At 43.5% G+C, this 24,475-nt stretch overlaps 1 protein-coding gene across 2 annotated transcripts in view; it reads left to right on the forward strand.

Annotated features, from left to right (window-relative positions):
- The window catches only part of KIAA1549L (KIAA1549 like), a gene marked incomplete at both ends in the record, with an annotated part of 278,395 nt that overhangs the window by 141,181 nt on the left and 112,739 nt on the right, over positions 1 to 24,475 (forward strand). The window contains 7 exons of one of the 2 annotated variants that reach the window (XM_082843999.1): positions 4,850 to 7,363; positions 7,792 to 8,400; positions 10,422 to 10,537; positions 13,146 to 13,365; positions 14,192 to 14,325; positions 20,127 to 20,289; positions 21,795 to 21,854. In XM_082843999.1, the coding sequence (XP_082700125.1) occupies positions 4,850 to 7,363; positions 7,792 to 8,400; positions 10,422 to 10,537; positions 13,146 to 13,365; positions 14,192 to 14,325; positions 20,127 to 20,289; positions 21,795 to 21,854 (3,816 nt within the window). The remainder of the gene's footprint in view (positions 1 to 4,849; positions 7,364 to 7,791; positions 8,401 to 10,421; positions 10,538 to 13,145; positions 13,366 to 14,191; positions 14,326 to 20,126; positions 20,290 to 21,794; positions 21,855 to 24,475) is intronic. The other variant, XM_082844000.1, reaches the window with a different exon arrangement.

Consider the following 24,475-nt stretch of genomic DNA (forward strand, 5'->3'; position numbering starts at 1 on the left):
TCTCTTTCTGACTTACTTCACTCTGTATGACAGACTCTAGGTCCGTCCACCTCACTGAAAATAACTCATTTTCGTTTCTTTTTAGGGCTGAGTAATATTCCATTGTATATATGTGCCACATCTTCTTTATCCATTCATCTGTCAGTGGACACTTAGGTGGCTTCCATGTCCTGGCTATTGTAAATAGAGTCGCAATGAACATTATAAACACACACATATTTAAAGGAATACACTATCTTGAACTCTGAGAACTGAAAGGGACCGAGAAGGATTATCCATTTCAATCTCCCACCCATGGCTCAGCTCCTCTTTACAACTTCCTGTCATCACATACCTGGACCACAGCAGGTGTTTCCTTACTAGTCTTCTGTTGTCCACTCTTGCCCATTACAGTCTGTTCTTCACTCTGTAGCCAGAATGATTGTTCTGAAACACAGATTTGCTCCTGTACATCACCCACCCTCAACTCCATTCCCTCCCACTCCTCTTTGAACTAAAATCTGTGACACTCCAATGGTCCAGTCATCAACTACCTCTTCAGCCTTATGTCATGGCCACTCATGTTCTACTTGATCTTGCTATGGTTACTTTTTTAGTTCTTTGTACTACTTATGCTTCTTCCTGCCACAGGGACTTTGCATATGCTCTCCTCTCTGCATGGAATGTTTTCCCCTACCCTCTTGGCTTGATTAATTTCTCCTTATTCTTTGGCTCTCGACTTGATAGTAACTTTCTCAGTGATGTGCTTTCTGACCTCCCTGATCAGGTCACATCCTCTTATTGCATGCTCTTAAGGACGATGCATCTTTCATCTGTAACATGTACCATTTTCACATTTGTGAGAATGTCTGATTTAAGTCCCCATCTCCCATAAGACTGTGAGGTCCATGAAGCCAGAGACCATGTATGTTTTTTGTTATTTATTCTTTATGTATTTATTCTTACATACAGATGTTATAAATATTATTTCCTAAGTATGCAATAGTTTTTTATTTTAGGAGTGAAAAAAATTTAATGCAGCCTAAGAATTTATACTTTCCTTGCTAGCCTGCATTCCTATTGTAGCTTATAATGAGCTCCAGTCAAACCTACCTATAGTTAACGTAAGCTATCCTTAAAGGGAAGCTCCCCCATTCTGTTCTTGTCTGGGTAATATGTGGATTAAGGGTAAGCCTTTATACTTAATCCTAATTTATGTCTTCCTTCAACAATAATTTCAGTCAGTTGACATATCTTTGAGGCGTGTTTCTCTGGAATTCTTCATATCAATTATTCTTTTGAATTTGCTATCATTTGCTAATTCAGTGAACATGCTTTCTTCCTTAGCTTTATGTATATCGGTGGGGTTTTTTTTGTCACCAAGTTCTGAGGTCAAATATGTTTGAGAAATATCCTAAACATATTTCAGAAGTTAAATATACTTGATCAATTTTGGCCAAAGTTTAATTAAACCATCCAACATCAATTCATGGAGTTTTTACTGCATCCCAGGCACTTATGTTTTCTTGATTATGGGACTTCTCAGCCTTTATTTAAATGTTGATATACATGGGAGTATGCCCATTTAAGTTCCAAATCCACTCTGATACCAATTTCTGAATAGGTTAGGGTAAGTTAGGTTATGCTTCAGTAACAAACAACCCCCAAATTGCAGTGATTTAAAAGAGCAAAAGCTTATTTTTTCCTCATGCTACCTGGACACACTTTTACAGCAGAGGGCTTTTGCTTATTTCAGTCCCTAAGGGACTCAGGCTGGTGGACCGACCTACAAACATTTTGAAGATTACTAGGTTCCTCCTCATCCTTCCTCATAACTGCTTACTGAGATATAATATTGCTAGGGTTTTTGTTTTTTTATGTCTTCAGAGGAAGCAAGTTCTGGAGAGTCTTGCTCCAGCATTGATTATGAATGTTCTAGACCAGAAGTGACACTTGTCACTTCTGCTCACAACTCATTGACCAGAACTAGTCACATGGCCCCACCCAACCATAGAGGTATCCGGAAAGTGCAGTCCTATTATATGCTCTGAAGGTGGAGAACCAGAAATATATGGTGAATAACATTAGTGACTGTTAGGTGTGAGTGTAGTATACAACACTTCTCAAAATTGTTAGCTTGTTGAAACTTTTCCTCATGAGGCATCTTGGGACACTGTTTTGTAAGGGATAGCTTGGGAAACACTGGATTCTAGTCTAGAAACAACAAGGTTTAGCAGAGGCAAGTCCACTAGAGACTGTTTCTTTACTTCAGCCTCCTTTGGCTGTGCCCATTCAGTCAGTTACAATCCCCCTTGTATTAATCATCCAACACCCACTTCCCCTTCCTGTTTGTAAGATTTTTATGAAAGGGTTTGTAAAAAATATTTCTGAAAGCAAAAACTGCTTTGCCTGTCACATCCTTTTTAACTTAGAAGGGTACTTACTTGAAAACAGTTTAATTTGGTATGACTCTTGAATCCATGAGTTGAACCCATGGTTGACTCTATTTCAATGAGAGTCCAAAAGAAGAAATTCTACATAGATTCCATCTGACATGCCAGTAATAAAAATGGATTCTAAAGTGTTAATGGAAAATGCCCAAATGCACAAACTACATTAGATGGATGTTATAGTCACTCATGTAAGTACCGCCTATATACATAACCAGACAAGACTGCATGGCAAGTGTGAAGCTGAGTCTATCTAGGAGATAAGCATCGTGAACAAGAAGGACTGAGGCGTGACAGTAGTATCAGCCTTCCATATAAAATTGCAATCAAGGGAGCATGGGTACTTCCTTAGGCTGAGTTTGGTAAACACAATTTTCATTGCAAACCATGAGGCAGTTCCCAGGGAGTGCAGATATTTTAATGAAAGGCTGTGTAGACTTTTTTGTCCTATAGCTGTACATACATTTGGCACTTTTCCTGTAAAAGGTGCGTTTTTGCTAACACAGGCAGGAGGAAGCTTTGGGTCCTGCAGGTGAGGGCTGTAGTGATTCTGATCTGGCGACAAGGAGACAAAGAGGCTGAGCCTGGCTTATGAAGATGGCTTGCCCAGGAGAAGGGGTTGGTTCTCACTTGCAAAATTAAATGAACAAGGCCGTCGACTGCTGTAGTATTGGCTTATATCCTGATGTGTTCTAAAAATGACTTACGGCTAATTCCTTGGGTATCTGTAAATCCCAAGAATGGGAAATTTTTCAAACAAGAAAACAAAGAATCAGAAAGGAAAGTTAATTTTTTCTGTATTAATTCAGAGTAAAAGACATCGTTTGTCCTTGCTTTTTCCATCTTAAAAAATGAAACCGAAAACAATATTTCAGAACATCATCACGGTTAGGCTTTTGTGACTCAGAGTATATTTCATATTCTAAGGGCTCAAATACATGAAAGCTTCAGCTTTAGCTGTTGGGTTTTCTGGTGGCGGATACAACGGGGGTGGAGTGAAGGCTAGAACTGCTTTGGGAGAAGCAGTTGGGAAGAAGACACTGCAATGGGAGTGAGGAAACCTCGCATCTGGACCTGCTTCTGTCCCTGATGGGTTATGTGGCTTTTGGCAATGATGTCTCCACTCTGGACCATAGCGTCCTCTTTTGTGAAACAAATAAACAGAAAACACAGGGACTTAGAGCCTGTAATGACCGCTCACTTGTTTAGTGATTTTTTTTTTAAGCATTTGTTTGGTGCTTTTCTGCTTGGGGAGCCCTTCCTTCCACCTCCTTGATTTCCTCTGTTCCTCCCAGCCAGCCAGTGGGGCAGTTAGAGTGTGCTTGTTGCCCTCACTCCTGCCACAGCAATCCGCAGATGCACACACAGCCGCGGGTGGCTAGAGGGTGCGTGCGAACCCAGGTCTTCTGACTTCCGCTCTTGGTATGTCTGCTTCTATCAGATGGTTCTAACGTTTTTTTGGCCAATGACATAGAGAACTCTAGGAGTACCTTTTCTTTGTTATTTTTAATTTAAAATACTATTTAAGGGCACTTAGCCACCTCTGGGGGGTCATCAACACCATCGGGACCACTGTGGAAAGGGGGATCAGAGAATCCTCAAGCAGGATGTCGTTTCTCTTCCCAAGCATGGAATTCCCGGCTTTCTGATCAGTTATTTCCTTGCCTCCTTTCCTGCGGAGTCACCATTTGGCCCCGTCTCCTCGCCTTTCTGCCTGCAGTTTTGCTCATTAGTGCTGACAGTTCTGGTTTCTCTGCAGGTGCTGGGAATGACACCAGGCCTCATGAGAGGTGTCTCTGGTCCTAGATGGGATGTGAATAGTGTTTCTCTCAGAAATAGCCTAATTTGAAAGAAATCCCCTTTGCTATTTGACATGGTGTGAACGATAGCATCAGGAATCCTTTTACATCCAACAAAATGAATATGTCTCCTTGGTGCCATGTTCCCAAACACAGGCAACCTCAGTTATTGTGCTTGAGATGCCCTAGGGTCTGAAAAAAAAAGATTTGCATTCAGATACACAGTCCTTTCCCTTTGCATTTTGGATTATTGGATGGGATTTATTTTGGTGTCCTTGGCCATGGCAGAGAGCCATGTTCATCTTTGATTTTCCAGGTTGTGAGTTTCACAGTCCAACCCTTGTAGGTGGAACAGAAAAGAGATTTAAAATACACAAGTATCTTCCACATCTTTGCTTAAACGTCACTTCGTCAGAGACCAGTTCTCACCAACCCTGCCCTGTAGGTTGTTGCAGCATCTATGTATTTGTAATTACCTAAGTTATCCTTTGAATGTGTTTAATGAGTCTTCTGTGATGTGGTGGAAGCTCTGTGAGGTCCGAGTGGTGCCTGTCTGGCCTACCCTTCTCTCCAGGACCTATGATGAGCCGATGCCTGACTGCTTGATCCTTTGTTTCACAGGAAGGAACAATCTACAGATCACTGTCACCCCAACCCCGGTGTCATTTCCTCATGGAAAATTGTTACCGATTTCACCAACATGGCCTTTGTCCGAAGTCCAGTCTTCCTCAGCGGTGGACAGAATGAAGCCTGTGCCGGGACGGTCCCCTGACAACACGAGCTGGCCGCAGTCTGCCCAGACGCCTCCACCCAAGACACAGCGCCAAGCTCGGGCCCACAGGGACTTCTCTCCTTCCCCTTACCAAGGCAGTGGACATAGCACCTCCCTCGAGCCTTCCAAGGATTCTGCTGAGGCCCTGGTCCAACCAAGACCTCCAGGGGGAAAAGAAGCAGCCGCCGTGTCAGGTTTGCCTCACACCAGCATGCTTCCCACACTGTCCCCTCTCCCACCAGTGGCGTCCTCCCGTGCTGGCCTCCCATCCCGGCCACCGTGGGTAGGGACTCCTTCCATGGCAGAACTACATTCCCTGAGGGCAGACGCTCTCCCCTCATCTTCACCTTCTTCATTGGCTCCTGCCTCACCTCATTCCATCATCTTTTCTAAGCCAGCAGAGCAACCCATCAAAGTGCTTTTATTCCCCCAAACAGCTCCAACTGACTCATCCTCAAGGCAGAGCATAGCTAATCCCCTAAACCCATTTGCTGAGGAAATGAACCACACTCCATCCAGAAATGCGCAGGATTTAATAAGCGTCCCTCGTCTAGGTTTTCCTGGATCCTCAAGCCCAGCAGAGGGTCCTGACTCAGCAGTCTCTCACACACCTGAGTTTCCGAGCTCCGTGGCCGACCTGGCCCATCTGTCTCTCCCTCCCCTAGCTCCCGGAAGTCTTCTTCAGCTTCCAGGTGGAACACCCTCATCCTCGGTGTTGGAAGGGGCTCCAAGTCCTGCATCCACCCAGCCAATTGAAGCTGAGGTGGCTGAAAGAGCACGTAACGGGGTGTCTCTGCCAGCCTTTAAGAGCACCGCGACCCATGAGGCTGTGTCTTCAGCTGTCCAGGCTGCAGAATTGGTGGCAGTGGGAATGATCAGCCGAAAGGCAGCCCCTGCTACTGCAAAGGACTCTGCTCACCCCCTGCACTTGTCCGCAGCTCCAGAGAATTCCGAAGGGCCCGCCCTTTCAGCAGAACACACATCCTCCCCTTTGGTGCCTTCTCTGCCTCTCACCCCAGCCAGTCGAGGGCAAGAAATCCTTTCTGGGGAGGTTCTCACATCCCCATCAAATGGCGCAGTGGCGGACTTCCCCTCCATGCCTTCTTTCCTCCAGCTGGCAGGGAATCATGCCTTTCCATCCGCCATGCCCCCAATGCCAGCTCCTCAAGAAGCAGGCAATTATGGACCCTCTCCTACTGCAGCTGCAGACCGGCTCCTCTCAAGCACATTTCCTAATCTTCCTTCCACGACTTGGGCATTTCCCCTGCAGAACGAAGGTAGCGGAACAGCTGTTCTAAAGAAAAACAAAAAGGCAAATTTGACAGTTGCTCTCCAGACCGTTTCAAGTAAAGAGAGGCCAAGTCTTCACACTGTAAGTGGAGTCACCTCTGATTTTAGCACTGATCGGGTTTCTTCAGACATTACACCACCAAGAACAAACCTCCTTCCTTCAGAATTATCTCCATCTTCCATCCCCTTCGCACGAGCCACCCAGACTGTTTCCCCATCTCATAGCTCTTCCAACACCAAGCCAGATACTTACACAGTTGTGACGGACCATTCTGAGTTGCCAGTTTCAGCTTCCAAACAGGTGACAGCATTTCCCTCCTCCAGTGAGGTCTATGATTTCTCAACAATGGGAGACATGAAGAAGCCAGCAATCACAGATGTTTTCTGGCATTCTCTTGCAGCAGAAACTGGATCCCGTTCAACAGAACCAATGATATCTGGCTTGCTGCAGCAAACAAATTACGATGTGAACGGGCACACAATTAGCTCCACAAGTTGGGAAACTCACTCAGCTTCAACTGCTCCTCCCGGTGGTTTAAATTCTGCTGCCAGTACAATAAAATCTCGGGATTTCAAACATAATGTTGGGCATTTAGCGACTGCAGAAGGCTTTAGCGTTCAGGATTCAGTCTCTGGTACAAGCACTAACCAGCTCGTCCAACAGTCAGACGTTACCATGGTTGGAAACCATACAGACTTCTTGTCTATAAACACTAACAACTATTCCAGAGACTTTCAAACAGCTGAGGTTGAAGATGACCCATCCATAAGTCAACCTTCTGTGTCTCATCCCCATCTACGGCTGCCTGCCCATCCAACACACTCTCCTGTGCTGACCTCTCCAAGTCTAACTTCCACAGCTAGCTTATGGGAAATGCTTTCGGATGGAATGGATACAAGTTTCCAAATTTCCGGCAACATCTATCCACCTCCGGTGATAAATGCTTCTCCACCGTTCCAGAGTATCCCGAGATATCACTCTACTGCTGAATCTCCTCCTCTATCAACTAGTGCCTTATTCAGGACCCCATCCAAAGCACTGCCGGCTTCTCAGCGCCCCGAGAAGTGGACAGGTGCAGCCACTAATGCAGGTAGTTTGTTTCCTGGTACCCCCTCCCCCAAAATAGGTGTGACTGCTTCTGGGGCCAAAGCATCTTCAAGCTCAACAGAGATACACAGCTTTGCTCAGAAGGAGCAGATATACCTGATTCCAGGATGGTGAATGAGTTAGCAGTCCAGATAGTCAGGGCCCCTGATCTTCTGCCGACTTGATTTTTTGGAAAGTATTCAGAATTTAAGTGTCCTTATTTCCAACCATAGCTTTGCTCTAAGTGGCATTCTCATTATGGTTAATCGACTTAACGAACCTAAAGCTGTTTTGCCTAAATTCCAGTGCTCAGAGACTTTTCACCCCAGCAAATCCATAAGTTACATCCATTCATTCCCACAGTGGTGTGTGCATTCCGGACCAATGACAAACTTCGCTTTTCTCTCTTTGCAGTGGACTCCTCGGTGTCGCCCAAGGCAGAACCAACAACAGCAACCATGTTGTTTCTTCGGAAACCAAGTCCACTGGTGCTGTCTGCAGCCCTGGTTGCCAAGGGCGCTGGCAGCAGCCCTTCGGCCGTGGCCTCGGGATTAGTCAAGAGCAGCTGGACCACTGCTGTAGCTAAAAACGTCACAAGCAACGCAGCATCTGGCCCAAAGGCGACACCAGGGGCAGCCCATCCAGCCTTCTCGTTCACGCCGACCTACATGTTTGCAAGAACAGCACACACCGTGAGCACTCCCATGGCCATGCAAGGGAACACGGGCACTGCCTCTGGCCTGTTGTCCACAACACACCTCCCCAGGAAACCACAAGCCATGTACACGGGCTTCCTGAACCCCACCAACCCAGACACGCCCAAGGTGTCCACCGCACGCCCGCTGACAATCACGGCAGCCTTGACGTCCATCACTGCACCAGTAAGGGCCACCCGGATGCCGCCTTTGTCAGCAGAAAACACAGACATCTCTCTTCCCTCTGTGTCCATGGCCATGGTCACAACTGGCAAAATGGCATCCAACCTGGAGTGTCAGATGTCCAGTAAGCTCCTGGTGAAGACAGGTAAGAGTCCACTGTCCTGATTTGACTTGAAAGCAGCAAGTGCATCGTGGCCTCAGAGGTGTAGCGGAATTATTAGATTTCTTTGAGATCAGTGGTTCTCAACCAGGGGGCGATTTTGCCCCCCTGCCCAGCCACCAGGGGACATTTGGCCATGTCTGGAGATGTTTTTGGGTGTCTACAACTTGGAGGGTAGGGAGGGTGTTACGGGCGTCTAGTGAGTTATAGACCGGGGATGCTGCTAAACGTCCTACAGTGCATGGGACAGTCAGGCGACAAAGAACGATCCAACCCAAAACACCGGTAATGCCGAGGTTGAGAAGCCCTGATCTTTATCGAGTGACAGAGGAGAGGAGCATCATGTGACATGGATTCTAGTCCTGGGATCCATCCTGATATCAGAGGCTCCTGGGAAACCAGTTCTGCCAGCGAGTCTAAGACAACAAATGTACACCAAAGTTTGCGTGTAGAGACCTCGGTGATGTCTCACACGCGTGAATGATGTGATCGGTAAAATGCAGAATCTTGGGAAGGGCTACAGAACTCAGAAGGGCTTTCTGTCATGTATTTTCTCAACCAGCAGATACTAACAGTACAGCTACCGTACATTATGTTGGCGCCCAAGATTTCTTCTGATGTTAAAAAGGAGACCTTCTTGAAAAAGTCGCGTAGATGCTGTCTTTTTTAGCCCCCGCCTCTGAGTTGCAGCAGACGGGCCAGGAAGGCACAGGATGCTTTTAATAGTGTGGCAATGTCTGCTATAAAAAGCATTAGACACGTTATTTGAAAGAACATGCCAGTGTTGAATGCTCATGTCCCGCCTTCCTCTTCACCCCGCAAAGAATTAAATGAAATTATCTCTTGAGACGTGTCTTATTCTAAAATGGGAAATTGTGAAACTAGGCAGAGCAGAAAGCACAGTATCTTTTTCAGTTTCTCAAGCAGTTATACCATCTGGTTTTCCACATCCCAGCCACCTAGGTGCAGAAATCTGGAACATTCTCCCCTCCCTCTTCTTCACAACCTCCCTTCACCCCAGCCACCCCCAGTCAACGACCGGTTCCTTCCAGTTCTACCTCCTAAATACCTCTTCCCTCCACCCTCACTGCCGCTTCCCTGGTTCACACCGTCACCATCGCTCACCTAAATTTCTGAAACCACAGCCAGATTTCTCTCTCTGCCTGCAGACTTCCCCCACCCTCCAATCTGTTCTCCAGTCTGGAATCCAGAGAGCCTCCTAAAATACATGCCTTTGCTTTAAACCCTTCATTGCCCGCTGCCCCAGGACCGAGCCTGATATTGTAGGCTGAAATATTCACTTCTCTCCCCTGTGCCTTTGCACTTGGTCTTCCCTCTGCTGGGAGTGGCAGGGGGCAGTCCCTCCGGCCTGGGCCTGGTTCACGCCCATCATCCTCCAAGACTCAGTGGAAGCGACAGTTCCTCCCGGAAACTTTCCCTGATCCCCACCCGCTTGCCCAAGTCAGAGCTGGATCCTCCTCCAAGGGCCTCCAACCACATCCTAGGCTTCCATTCACCTAGCACCTGTCATGTTCAATCACAAATGCCTCTTCTCCATGCCAGGTCTGCATTCTTGTCTCTGTCCTGCTTGTGGGGTGAGGACTGCACCTCCCGATGCAGGGTTGATTTAGGCTGTTTTAGGATGCAGGGCCTGCAGTTAAGGAGGTTCTCAGGGATGCTGTTCCAGGAATTTCCTTGCATGCAGACCGGTCAGGGGCAGGCAAGGCTTAGCCTGGCTTTCAGGGTCAGAGGCAGCGTTGGTCAGAAGTGAAGTACCACCAGCATGCTAGCTCTCTCTCCACTAGGGCCACATGAATGGCTGGGGCCTTCTCTCCTTAGGACTTGAGCGGGACCAACGGAGCTGCTGCCCCATTGGTTGGACCTGTGCCCACTAGCTTTGCTCAGAGCCTGTAGGAGGTGGTGGGTAGCTGGGGAGGAGAGGAGGGCTCATTAATTAGGAGGTCTGCTGCCTTATGCTGATTGCATGCTTCTGTTTCGCCCCACAGTTCTCTTTCTGACCCAAAGGAGGGTGCAGATCAGTGAAGCCTTGAAGTTTAATGTAGCCAGAGGGCTCACACAGGCATTGCGGAAGGCATTTCACCAGAATGACGTCTTGGCTCATGTAAGCCCCCTGCTTTTGTAACCAGGCTCATCTATCTCTTCCTCTTGGGTCCAGAGTCTGTTTAGATTGTTTTCCTCCTACCTGGGTACCATAGCCACAACAGAAGTAGGATCTTTCATCATTTGGGCAAATAGCTAATGCATGGTAGCTGGAGAAGGTCAAATTCTGAGATGGAAAATTGAGGATAATTGCCTTATGTCTAGTTTTTTTTTTTTTTTTAAGCCTGGAGGTTCTGTTTTAAATTGTCCCATTATCCTGTTGTTTGGGGAAAGTATTTAATTGTGTCAGTGTAATTTTGCAGAAATCATCCATTGTGTTTTTCCTTTATCTTCCTCACCATTGTGAACAATTAGTGATTTATTTCTGGACATTTAAAAATTACTCTGACTTGTAAACTGAGTCCACCTTTGCTTGAATTGCCAGCAGCAGATAGGGAAGTAAACATTTTTTTTCTCTAAACACTTTAATGCCAAGAACTATTTAACAACCACTAGCTGATTTTGATGGCATATCTAAGTGATGGAAGCCTTGCTTTACACCCTTTTGGTTTGATTCCACGTTTTCAAGCAGTAAGTGTGATTGGCAGTCAATGGACAACCCTTTACATCACTAAAAAATATTGCTCTCACTTCCTCCTTTGATGCTTTGTGCCCCAGCTGCATTCAGATTAGGGGTCCTGCCCCACCACCACATGAAGGACTAGGAAGGAGATTGGGTACACAGTTTATTGGTCATGGTTAATCTCTTTTATGTAATTCTGAAAAAAAAAAGAAGAAGAAATGCTCTCCACGAGAGGCATCTGTGGTTTCTGCACCAGAAACTTTATTTGAAAATGTGAATGCTTCCGTGTGGTTACCTGAGACAGTTTTCACTAAACTTTGGTTGTTTGCAAATTTTCTCACAGCTTTTGCCTTTTTTGCATATCATCACAGACCGCTGTGACAATTAGTACATGTTAGTTTTTTTTTAAAATCAGCTTTTATTTAAAAAACACTTAAGATTGGGATTGACATACACACACTACTGTATATAAAATAGATAACTAATAAGGACCTGTTGTCTAGCACAGGGAACTCTTCTCAATACTCTGTAGTGACCTATATGGGAAAGAATTTAAAAAGAGTAGATATATGTATATGTATAATTGATTCACTTTGCTGTACACCTGAAACTAACACAACATTTTAAATTGACTATACTCCAAAAAAAAAACACCTAAACACGTTTCTGTTGAAAGGATGTTTGATATTACCACCATAAATGGCAATCAGGATCATTTGCCACAAATAAAAGGTAATCATAAAAAGGAGAATAGGGAGTTCCCTGGTGGTCTAGTGGTTAGGATTTGCACCTTCACTTCCATGGCCCAGGTTCAATCCCTGGTCAGGGAACTGAGATATTGCAAGCCGAGCGGTGTGGCCAAAACTTTTAAAAGATAAAAATAAAAATGAAAATAATGGAAACAGTCTGTTAAATTCAAGCTAGACATTGTTGCTTACAGAAGGCATTAAGGCTGGGCCTGGTGTTCCTTTGTTTGTTTAAAAATATGGTTAGCAAGGATTAGAGAGGTGTTAAAAGTCAATTATCCTCAAACTGAGACCTGCTCCTTGAGGTAATTGGAAGGGTTGGAATGGGAGTAACTTTCTTGCTGGGTGACTTGGTGGCATTTGGTGCTGAGTCCATGTTCCATCCAGAAAGTCACCTAAAGTCACCTTGAACACTGCCTTTAGGTAACAACGTGCTGGGGAGCACACAGTGTGGAGGAAGCAAAGGCATACCCAGCCTGCTGCAAAATCAATTGTCTTGGTTTCTTTGGCAAATACACATGACACTCCTAACGGAGATGCAAGAATAAGGGGGAGGAAAGCAAGTGTTAAAAACACCCTGAACTGCTGATATAAAACACTAAGAAAACAAAACAAAGCAAGAATAAAATCGAAAGTCTCAGAATCTTCCAGTTGGGTCAGAATGAGCTCAGATCATCAATATCCCTTAGGACTCAGCTGTAAGAGAAACTCTCCATGGCCCATCCCTGCCTTGGTCTTGAACCAGTCACAAGCTAAGAATGGAGTGAAGTCTGAACAGTTCTTCTCTCAGCTTCTAAAGAAAGGAATTCACCTCATTTACTACCTGACCCCTGTCCTGAAGGGCCTCCACTTAATCTATCACTTCTGCCTTTTAATGTTTATAAATGATGAGAAATATGATACAGCTGTTTTTCCCAGCATTCCATTCCCTGGAAATCTCTTTTGCCTGCCGTCTCCTGCCTGCCTTCTTGGGTGCTAATCGATGCTCACAGGATTATACTGGGCACTTAAAGAATAATAATAAAAAAACCCCCACACATTTAATTCTATTCCAGAATTAAATTAAATATAGATTGAATCCTATATCCATAGGTTCAATATAAACTATATTTTGTTGTATTCTTGTATTTTGAGACTTGACAACCCCCATAGGCTTATGGGATTGTTAGAATATTTTTCAAATGGGAGTGTCCTATTACTTAGCCATGCTGAGTAACAGTTGTGGTTCTAAGAAACACCAAGAAGAACTTAAAGTACCATGGAAATGAACACTGAGTTCTGTGGGTCCATTTGTTTTGTAGGTGGACATGCTGGAACATTCTCACAACGTCACTGTTGGTTATTATGCTACCAAAGGGAGGCTGGTCTACTTGCCTGCTGCAGTGATTGAAACGCTGGGCGTTTATGGGATCAGCAATGTCACTGCAGATCTGAAGCAACACATCCCAGCCTTGCAGTCTGTGGCAGTACTTGCCTCCCCGTGGACTCCCCAGCCTGCAGGCTACTTGCAGCTGAAAACAGGCAAGTAACTCAGAAGGAAAGGATTCCTATCCGTTCTGGGATCAGCGATGGTACCAAGAGGACACCTGTTTGAAAACTCCATCACTGGCTGCTCTGTTATTTCTTAGAGTCATTGTGTACCTTCCTCCAAGGGCCTTGCTAATCAAATGTCCAAGTTCCCTGCACAGCAGCCTAAACTTTTCCAACCTGGACTCATTAGAAATATTCCTTCACAGGAGTCTTTCTTCCCAATTTATATAATTATGAGTATATCGTACTTGTGAGCATCATATACTGTATTTTTTTTTTCCTGTATTAGCAGTGGTTACTGAGGAGAGTTGAGCGTCCATAAAATCTGTGCTTTGCAGCAACACGTTCCAGATGCCCCTGAATCAGAATCTCTGAGCTTAGGCCTTGGAATCTTTCTTTCAAACTCCCTGGTGACTCTGATCTGTGGTTTGTAAACCACAAGAGTAGAGGAACCATTGAAATTGAAAGACTCAAACAACTTAGTCATGCAGGCCAATTGATTGTTTTTTTCCCCTGCAAAGAAATAGAAGACATGATCACTCTTAAGCCATTTTGTTGTCTTGGAGCAGATGTCTCCATATGCCAATCAAATGAAATCACAAAATCCTTTTCATTGGAGGGAATCTCAGGTTAGATCCCGCTTTTAATTCTTCTATGTTATAAATCATTTTAGGAGCCACTTCCAAAATTGCAACTGTCCTTATTTGCCTGATTTCTCTGATGTAAAATCATGCCGTTTTATATCATGACTGCTATTAAGTTCAAGGAACTAAGACACAGAGCTTTGGTGAGCACTGATTTATTACTCTCATTCTAGTGCTACAGTTTGTGAGCCAGTCGGACAACATACGGTCCTGCAAGTTTGCTCAGACGATGGAACACAGGCTACAGAGGGCCTTCCAGGACGCCCAGAGGAAAGTTCTGAATACTAAAAGCAACCTGACGATTCAGGTAAGGAGGAGGGTGCTTCAGCTGTGTAGTTGACAGAGGCCAACCGGAACACAAATGTTGGCAAGAAGTGATTTGGTCCCGCATTTCAAAGCTGCCTGGTGTAAATGTAACTTTGTACTTCGGGCATGTGATATCAACAGGAGAAGGTGCCACTTTGGGGCCACCGAGTTGAGTCAGGCCTGGCAATGATGAGGATGTCTGGGGTGTGGTGGTCATGACAAGGGAGATGCTGTGACACTGTGTACCTGCTGTGATTTGGGATTTAATATTTATTTTCCCAAGCCTTTCTTGGGAAGGCTTGAAGCTTCCTTAAGCCTTTCTAATACATTTATTATTATTATTATTTATTTTATTTTTTTTTGCGGTACACAGGCCTCTCGCTGTTGTGGCCTCTTCCATTGCGGAGCACAGGCTCCGGACGCGCAGGCTCAGTGGTTTTAAAATTGACATTTAGCATAAGTGAATTATCAGCAAAGCCAATATGATGTGAAAAGCATACATTTTAATTTGAATGAGCAGTCGTCCTTTTGTAGATTCACCCAAAGTATATATGGAAGTATCTCATTGTGATCTGGTTCATATTAGACTAAGATCTAAAAACATGTCACAGACATAAGATTTATGTAAGGAGTGTGACTCAGCTCCTTTTTCTTTCTGTTTGCATTTATGATCCTCAAAGGTACATGAGTCTTATTGGAGCTTGGCAGTGGAACATATTCTAATTATATTCAAGAAGCACAGACTTATCGACTAGCTTCTCTTTATCAGGCACTGGAAGGGACACCAAGATAAATAAGCTGCCCTTGGCCTTAAGAAGCCTCTCTTGTGTTGTCGTATGATAGTCAGGGGCCGTGAGATGAAACTTTATGAAGCAAGTAACAAACATGCCTTGGAAAAGACTACAATGGGCAATTAGATAATTGCATCTAAATAGATTTTAGATGCTCTTGAACACATCCACAGCTTTGGGTGAATTGTTTTATTAACCTTCTTTCACTTTTTGCCTTGGCTGGCAGGAAGCCCAGAGCCAAAGTTGTTGTGTGGATTTGGTAACCCTCTAGGCCCCTATATCATGCATAGATTGCTACATGCTAATCATCCCCCCAGGGTTGTCTTTTTTTTTTTTTTTTACGGTACGCGGGCTTCTCACTGTTGTGGCCTCTCCCATTGCGGAGCACAGGCTCCAGACGCGCAGGCTCAGCGGCCATGGCTCACGGGCCCAGCCACTCCACGGCATGTGGGATCTTCCCGGACCGGGGCATGAACCCGCGTCCCCTGCATCGGCAGCCGGACTCTCAACCACTGCACCACCAGGGAAGCCCCAGTGTTGTCTTTAATCTGTTTTTTCAGGACCTGGTTTTGTAATTAATAAATTACCATTTTATTGTATTAAATGTAATTTGTGGGGCACCTTGGATCTTTTGTGGAATAAGACCATGTAAATATTTAATTTGTTCAGAGAGTCATCAAAAAAGTGACTTAATTATTTTTTACTTGTATAGCATTGATATTAGGGGCTAGAGTATAGTAGACTCAGTTAGGACTTTTTGATTATAAGCAACAGAATCCAAGCTCACAGGCTTATGCAAAAAAGAGGAAGTGATTGGGTCATGTAACCGAAAGGTTCACAGCTCCTTACTTCAGGAGCAATTGGATCCAGGTGCTTACATGTTTCTTCATGAAGTTCTCTCTTCGTCTCTTGGCTTGCCTTGCTCTGGGCGGCATCATCCTCAGGCCCCTGGCACCTCCAGGTTTGCCTCATCCTTATTACTTACAGTCTCATGGATCCAGAGTGCCTTTTTTGTGTCATTCCAGTCAAAATCCTGGATTAGTTTTCATTGAACCCTCTTGGATCACGTGCCCATTTCTGGACCAGTAACTGTGGTCAAGGATATGAAATATCCCAGTCAACTAAGTCTGGCTGAGATGCCCACTTCTGGAACCTGAGTGGGACAACTGCAACCAAAGCACATAAACTGATTGGAGAGGAGGAGGTGTTTCCCCAAGGAGAATTGTGGTGCTGACAAGGAAGAAGGGATACTAAGAATGAAAACAACAGCTTTCCATTCTGTCAGCGTTGTGGGTCTAATTAGCTAAATAAATCATGGCATGAGTGAATGGGAAGTAAGAGATACGGTCAGAACCCATACGAGTCTAAGAGTAGAGGGGTAATGGGAAAGTATCCCCTGCAAGGCACAAGGCATGACTTTCAAGGAACAGTGATATGACCTTGGTTTCAGGCCTGTGGATCTCTTCCTATTTATGAAGTTGTTGTTAAGCAGCCCCCAAGAATGGTCACACTTTTCTTAGCTATAAGAAAAAAAAAAAAGAGTACAGTAAAGAAAACACAAATAAATGGAAAGACATTCTGTGCTCATGAATTGGAAGACTTAGTATTGCTTTGATGTCAAATACTACCCAGAATGATCCCTATGCAATCCCTGTCAAAATTCCAGCGATGTTTTTTGCAGAAATAGAAAAATCCATCCTAAAATTCACCTGAAATATCAAGGGACCCCAAATAGCCGAAACAATCTTGAAAGAGGAAAACAAAGTTGGAGGTCTCACACTTCCTGATTTCAAAACTTAGTGCAAAACTATGGTAATCAAAGCAGTATGGTACTGGCATAAAGACAGACATATGGACCAGTGGAACAGAATAGAGAGCCCAGAAATAAACCCTTACATGTATGGTCAAATGATTTTTGATGAGACCATTTGGTGGGGGAAGGGACAATCTTTTCAACCAATACTACTAGGAAGCTGGATCTCCACAAGCAAAAGAATGAAGTTGGATCCTCACCTAACACTGTATACAAAAGTTAACTCAAAATGGATCAAAGACCTAAATGTAGGAGCTAAAACTGTAGGACTCTTAGAAGAAAATAGGGGAAAAAAGCTTCATGACATTGGATTTGGCAGTGATTTGTTGATATGACACCAAAAGCACAGGTAACAAAGGAAAAAATAAATAAGTTAGATGTCATCAAAATTAAAAACTTTTGTGGCTCAAAGGACATAATCAAAAGGCAACCCACAGAATGGGAGAAAATATTTGCCAATCATGTATCTATAGGGGGTTAATATCTAGAATATGTGAAGAACTCCTACAGCTCCGCAAGAAAAAAACCAAACAACCCAAGTAAGAAATGGGCAAAGGACTTGAATAGACATTTCTCCAAAGACGATATACAGGTAGCCAATAAGCACGTGAAATGATGCTTGACATGACTAATCATTAGGGAAATGCAAATAAAAACCACGAAATACCACTCACACCTATTGAGGATGGCTATTATATAAAAAAATAGAGAATAATAAGCATTGGTAAGGAGAAATTGGGACTCTTGTGCACTGCTGGTGGACGTGTCAAATGGTGCAGCTGCTGTGGAAAACAGTATGGCATTCCCTCAAAAAAACATAGAATTACCATATGGTCCAACAATTCCATTTCTGGATATATACCCAATAGAATTTAAACCAGGGACTTGAACAGATATTGGAACACCGGTGTTCATAGCAGCATTATTCACAACAACCAAAAGATGGAAGCAACCTAAGTGTCCATCCATGGGTGAATGGATAAGTCAATGTGGTATATACATGCGATGGAATATTATTCATCCTTAAAAAGGAGGGAAATTCTGGCACAGGCTACAACATGAATGTACCTTGAGGACATCATGCTAAGTGAAAGAAGCCAGTCACAGAAGGACAACTACTGTATGATTCCACTTATAAAAAGTATTTAGTTATGTCAAATTAATAGAGAGAGAAAATAGAATGGTGGTTTCTAGGAGCTAGGAAGAGGAAGAAATGGGGCGTTATTTAGTAGGTACAGAGTTTCAGTTTGGGATGATGAAAAAGTTTTGGAGATGGATGGTGGTGATAGTTGCACAATAATGCGAATGTACTTAATACCACTGAACTGTACACCTTAAATGGTTAAAATGTAATGTGTATTTTACCACAAAAAAGTATGAAATGTTGTATGTCAATGATGTCTCCTCAATAAAAAAATTCTCATCTGAAAAAATGTATAACTTACCTGGTCGAGTGTAGTATGTACAGAGATACCATATTGCAAGCTCTTTGGGATCCAGTGAGATTTAGTTTTGTTGGAAAGCAAGAAAATAGAGTGTTCAGAATAGAGATAAAGGTTGCAAAGTTATTTTAGTTATTATTTTTTTAGGTGACAGTGCAGTGAGGTCTTTTGAATTATTCAGAAAGAAGTGCCTTTTTTCTTGGTACCTTGGGAGAGGCATGAATATCTGTGGCTAAACCACATTCCAGAAATACTGTTGGAAAGGAAGTAATAGTTGACCAGAAAAGTTGACTCCGTATGTCGTTAATCATGGGACTCTAGCTACTGTGTTAGAGAATTTAAAAGGAACTTCCACTTATGGGAACAAGTTCGAAATAACATGAAGAAGCTATTCTTGACGGTCTTCTTCAAAGTAAGGTTTAAAAGGAACGTTGCAGAGATATTTATGTCTGAGCACACAAAGGTCTGGGACAGACTGGGTATCAGTTTCCGGCAGAAAGAGAGGACACATTCAAATGAAGATAATTTGAGGAAAGTCCAATGAAAAGGACTTTGTAGAAGTGTGGGCGGGCTCTAGGGAAACCACAGGGACAGTTCAGCTGCCAAGGCTGTGACAGTTGGGGCTGATGCAGTGAGAGGAGCCAGCAGTTGTGGGAAGCCTGAGGCCAGAGCTGCCCAGCGTGAGCTGTGACCCCACGGGAGGGAGTCCCTGACACCAACTCTGACCTCACTCTCCTTCTCTCCCACATCCTCCTGAGCTCCCTGCAGCTGAAGCCAGGGGGCCAAGGAGCCCATTGACGTGGTCCACAGGGGTCTGCCTCTGGGGGCACTGAGCAGAATGAGGGCAGCGTGACAAATGGATCTGGAGGGGGAAGGGGCAGACGCCAGCACAGAAGCCCATAAAGAGTGTCTCACCAGGCGGAATGCCTTCCTACCGCATCTGTTTTTCAAATCTCATCTGTGGGATATTTTTATGTATACATTGACCTATAAAAGTCTCATTTCCTCATAACTAAAAAACTGACTTAGACAAGATCCGAGAAGAAAACCACACCATCTCGTAGTAATATTAACATGTTTTACATTGAATTAATAGACCACAAGGAAATGGAATCTCTCTCTAAAGAAGCTGTTTTCTATTTCTGAATTCTTTTTGTCATCAGGTTCGGTCACGCTGTCCATGACTAGGTTGATGATGGATGGTGTGCATTCCCTGTCCTTTCAACTTTAAAACCCCCATAAGTTTGACTCAGGATTTCTCTGTCTGAGCAGTTGAGTCCTCCTTAAATTTACCATTCCTATGCTCTATTGTGTATTTTCAGAACCATAAAAGTAGCCTGAGACCATTTAGCCCCTGGAAAAGATACACACACCAGTGGTTAAAACCCGAAGTCAGGCTGCCTGGGTTGGAATCCTGTCTCCGTCACTTATTAGCTGTGTGACCTTGGGCAAGTCCCTTGATCATTCTGGGCTTCAGTTTCCTCCTCTGTAAAAGGGAGTCGTAACAGGATACACCTCCTAGGGTTGCGGTGAGGATTAAATGAGATCATGTGCCCTTAGCACGATGTCTGGCATGTAAGCAAGCAATCCGTAAGTGACAACTACTGTTATTCTTATCTCTTCCTTGCTCTCTTCCCACCTCCCTTTCATTCCTAACCTCAACTTCTCCTTAAACTTCTCCTCCCACGGCCTCCATGAAACAGACCCTCATCTTATTTGGCATGTCTCCCTCCCCTTTCCTCCTGTGTCGATTCAGATGGTGAGCACGTCCAACGCCTCCCAGACAGTCACCTTGGTGTACGTGGTGGGCAACCGAAGCTCCTTCCTCAACGGCACCGTGGCCAGCAGCCTCCTCCGCCAGCTCTCCGCTGAGCTGGTGGGGTTCTACCTCACCTACCCGCCGCTCACCATCGCCGAACGTGAGTATGTCCACGTCCTACAGGGACTCTGCCATCTTCTCCGGGGCCTTGTCTGTTTAGCAAACCTCCATGGTGCCAGGCCACATGCTACCTCTTTTGTCATTGTATCACAACTGAAATATGTGATCAATGGGGATTGAATTGATGAAAACTTTGTTACACGTTGAAAAAAGCAGTAGGTGCTTTTACCCTTCACTTATCTCGTATCTCATTTAATCCTCACAACTACCCTATAAGGTAGGTGCAGAATTAACCCCATTTTGCAGATGGGAAAACTGAAACTCCAAGAGTTTTGACAAGATGCCTACTCTGACATAGCTAGCGAGACGTGGAACCTGGGGTTTGAACCCAAGCAGTCTGCCTTCTGAGCTTATAACACTGCCTGGTATAGCATCTGTCCTTGTGGCAATCTGGGTTGCTATGGTTTCCTCCACTTCTGCCATCAGCAGATGTTCCTGGGCCTACAGCCCTTGCCCGGGCTATAGATATTATGATGCAACTCATGTGCAGTCAGCATCGTGACTTCACTTAATGAAGTCCCCGTAGGCTTGTGGCCTCATCTTCCTCTAATGCTTCAGTTACATAATCCTCATTACCATTCAGCAGTCATAGACTTTGAAGACGATGCAGCCTACATTTTGTACCCAAACATTTACTTGGTAGCCAAAGGAAGTAAAGATCTACGCTCTTAAATTTAATCATTGGTACATTTCTAAAGGTCACTGGGCAAGTTATTTTTTTAAACATGTATTAGCAAAATTGTTTCTATTTCCTTCTTTTATATATGGTAGATAAGTGAGATAATGTGTGTGAATGTACTTATTAGCACATAGTAGACACTCAGAGTTTTTTTTAATGTTTGTTTAATGGCAAGCTTTTGTGACTTTCCATATACTAGGGAAAGATGCTTCTGGATTTTATGGAAAAGATGATGTCATTAAAGATGGCATTATGTCACCTGGCAGCACATGAAGAATTTCGTTTTTCATCATCTTGATATTCTGAGAATAATAACAATAACACAACTATGATTTATTGAGTACTTACTATGTGCCAGGTACTATGCTAAGCCTTTTACATGTATTAACTCTGATGGTCACCACACCTGTAAAGAAATGGTACTGTTACATTTGGCTATAAAACTTAGTCCTTGACACTGGAAAAATCCATTCAAGAAATAATTATTCCTAAAAGTGTTGTGATGGTTGGATAATTTTTAAAGAGAAAGCTATTGTTAAGATAGGTTCTACCTGTAGGTCTTGACAATGGAAGTGTTTCACTTAAGAAGGTTTTGATGGAGAAACCAAAAGCAGACACCCAAAAGCCCTTTACTGAGTATTTTAGTTTTCTGAATAGCAAGTTTCAGTCTGTATGTCCTAGAATTCCCAAGAATGATAAAGCAGGATTTAGCTGCTTGGTATTTTGTCAGCTATGTCTATTTCTCTGAACAATATTTACATATAAAACCTGTGAAAGTAATTTGGTGTGTTTCTTGTTTGTTTTAGCGCTGGAATACCCCAACCTTGATATATCAGAAACAACCAGAGACTACTGGGTAATTACAGGTAATCTCTTCTTTCACTTCCCCTTTCACCCTATCAGGTTGGTCTATTTTTTTCTTTCTTTCTTTCTTTCTTCCTTCCTTTCTTTCTTTCTTTCTTTCTTTCTTTCTTTCTTTTTCTTTCTTTCTTTCTTTTTCTTTCTTTCTTTCTTTCTTTCCTTTCTCTCTCTCTCTCTCTCTTTCTTTCTCTCTCTCTCTTTCTTTCTTTATTATTTTTTTAACATCTTTATTGGAGTATAATTGCTTTACAATGTTGTGTTAGTTTCTGCTGTATAACAAAGTGAATCAGCTATACATATACATAAATGCCCATATCCCCTCCCTCTTGCGTCTCCCTCCCACCCTCCCTATCCCACCCCTCCAGGCGGTCACAAAGCACCGAGCTGATCTCCCTGTGCTATGTGGCTGCTTCCCACTAGCTATCTGTTTTACATTTGGTAGTGTATATATGTCCATGCCACTCTCTCACTTCATCCCAGCCTACCCTTCCCCCTCCCAGTGTCCTTAAGTCCATTCTCTACGTCTGCATCTTTATTCCTGTCCTGCCCCTAGGTGCTTCAGAACCATTTTTTTTTTTAGATTCCATATATATGTATTAGCATACTGTACTTGTTTTTCTCTTTCTGACTCACTTCACTTTGTATGACAGACTCTAGGCCCATCCACCTCACTACAAATAACTCAATTTCGTTTCTTTTTATGGCTGAGTAATATTCCATTGTATATATGTGCCACATCTTCTTTATCCATTCACCTGTCAGTGGACACTTAGGTTGCTTTCATGTCCTGGCTATTGTAAATAGTGCTGCAGTGGACATTGTGGTACATGTCTCTATTTGAATTTTGGTTTTCTCAGGGTATATGCCCAGTAGTGGGATTGCTGGGTTGTATGGTAGTTCTATTTTTAGTTTTTTAAGGAACCTCCATACTGTTCTCCACAGTGGCTGTATCTATTTACATTCCCACCAACAGTGCAAGAGGGTTCCCTTTTCACCACACCCTCTCCAGCATTTATTGTTTGTAGTTTTTTTGATGATGGCCATTCAGACTGGTGTGAGGTGATACCTCATTGTGGGTTTTTTGGGGTTTTTTTGTTTTATTTTCGGTACGCGGGACTCTCACTGTTGCAGCCTCTCCTGTTGCGGAGCACAGGCTCCGGACGTACAGGCTCAGCGGCCATGGCTCACGGGCCCAGCTGCTCCGCGACATGTGGGATCTTCCCGAACCAGGGCACGAACCCGTGTCCCCTGCATCAGCAGGCGGACTCTCAACCACTGCATCACCAGGGAAGCCCCGCTCATTGTGGTTTTGATTTGCATTTCTTTAAAGATTAGTGATGTTGAGCATCCTTTCACGTGTCTGTTGGCAATCTGTATATCTTTTTTGGAGAAATGTCTGTTTAGGTCTTCTGCCCATTTTTGGATTGGGTTGTTTGTTTTTTTGATATTAAGCTGCATGAGCTGCTTGTAAATTTTGGAGATTAATTCTTTGTCAGTTGCTTCATTTGCAAATATTTTCTCCCATTCTGAGGGTTGTCTTTTCGTCTTGTTTATGGTTTCCTTTGCTGAGCAAAAGCTTTTAAGTTTCATTAGGTCCCATTTGTTTATTTTTGTTTTTATTTCCATTTCTCTAGGAGGTGGGTCAAACAGGATCTTGCTGTGATTTATGTCATAGAATGTTCTGCCTATGTTTTCCTCGAAGAGTTTGATAGTGTCTGGCTTTACATTTAGGTCTTTAATCCATTTTGAATTTATTTTTGTGTATGGTGTTAGGGAGTGTTCTGATTTCAGTCTTTTACATGTAGCTGTCCAGTTTTCCCAGCACCATTTATTGAAGAGGCTGTCTTTTCTCCAGAGTATACTCTTGCCTCCTTTACCAAAAATAAGGTGACCATAGGTGTGTGGGTTTATCTCTGGGCTTTCTATCCTGTTCCATGGATCTATATTTCTGTTTTGGGGACAGTACCATACTGTCCTGATTACTGTAGCTTTGTACTATAGTCTGAAGTCCAGGAGCCTGCTTCCTGCAGCTCCATGTTTCTTTCTCAAGATTGCTTTGGCTCTTCGGGGTCTTCTGTGTTTCCATACAAATTGTGAAAATTTTTGTTCTGTTTCTGTGAAAAATGTCATTGATAGTTTGATAGGGATTGCACTGAATCTGTAGATTGCTTTGGGTAGTAGAGTCATTTTCACAGTGTTGATTCTTCCAGTCCAGGAACACGGTATATCCCTCCATCTGTTTGTATTCTCTTTAATTTCTTTCATCAGTGTCATAGTTTTCTGTATACAGGTCTTTTGTCTCCTTAGGTAGGTTTCTTGCTAGGTATTTTATTCTTTTTGTTGCAATGGTAAATGGGAGTGTTTCCTTAATTTCTCTTTCAGATTTTTCATCATTAGTGTTTAGGAATGCAAGAGATTTCTGTGCATTAATTTTGTATCCTGCTACTTTACCAAATTCATTGATTAGCTTTAGTAGTTTTCTGGTAGCATCTTTAGGATTCTCTATGTATAGTATCATGTCATCTGCAAACAGTGACAGCTTTACTTCTTTTCTGATTTGGATTCCTTTTGTTGCTTTTTCTTCTCTGATTGCTGTGGATAAAACTTCCAAAACTATGTTGAATAG

This window comes from Leucopleurus acutus, assembly GCF_964270905.1.
Source record: "Leucopleurus acutus genome assembly, chromosome: 8".
Classification (NCBI taxonomy): Eukaryota; Metazoa; Chordata; class Mammalia; order Artiodactyla; family Delphinidae; genus Leucopleurus; species Leucopleurus acutus.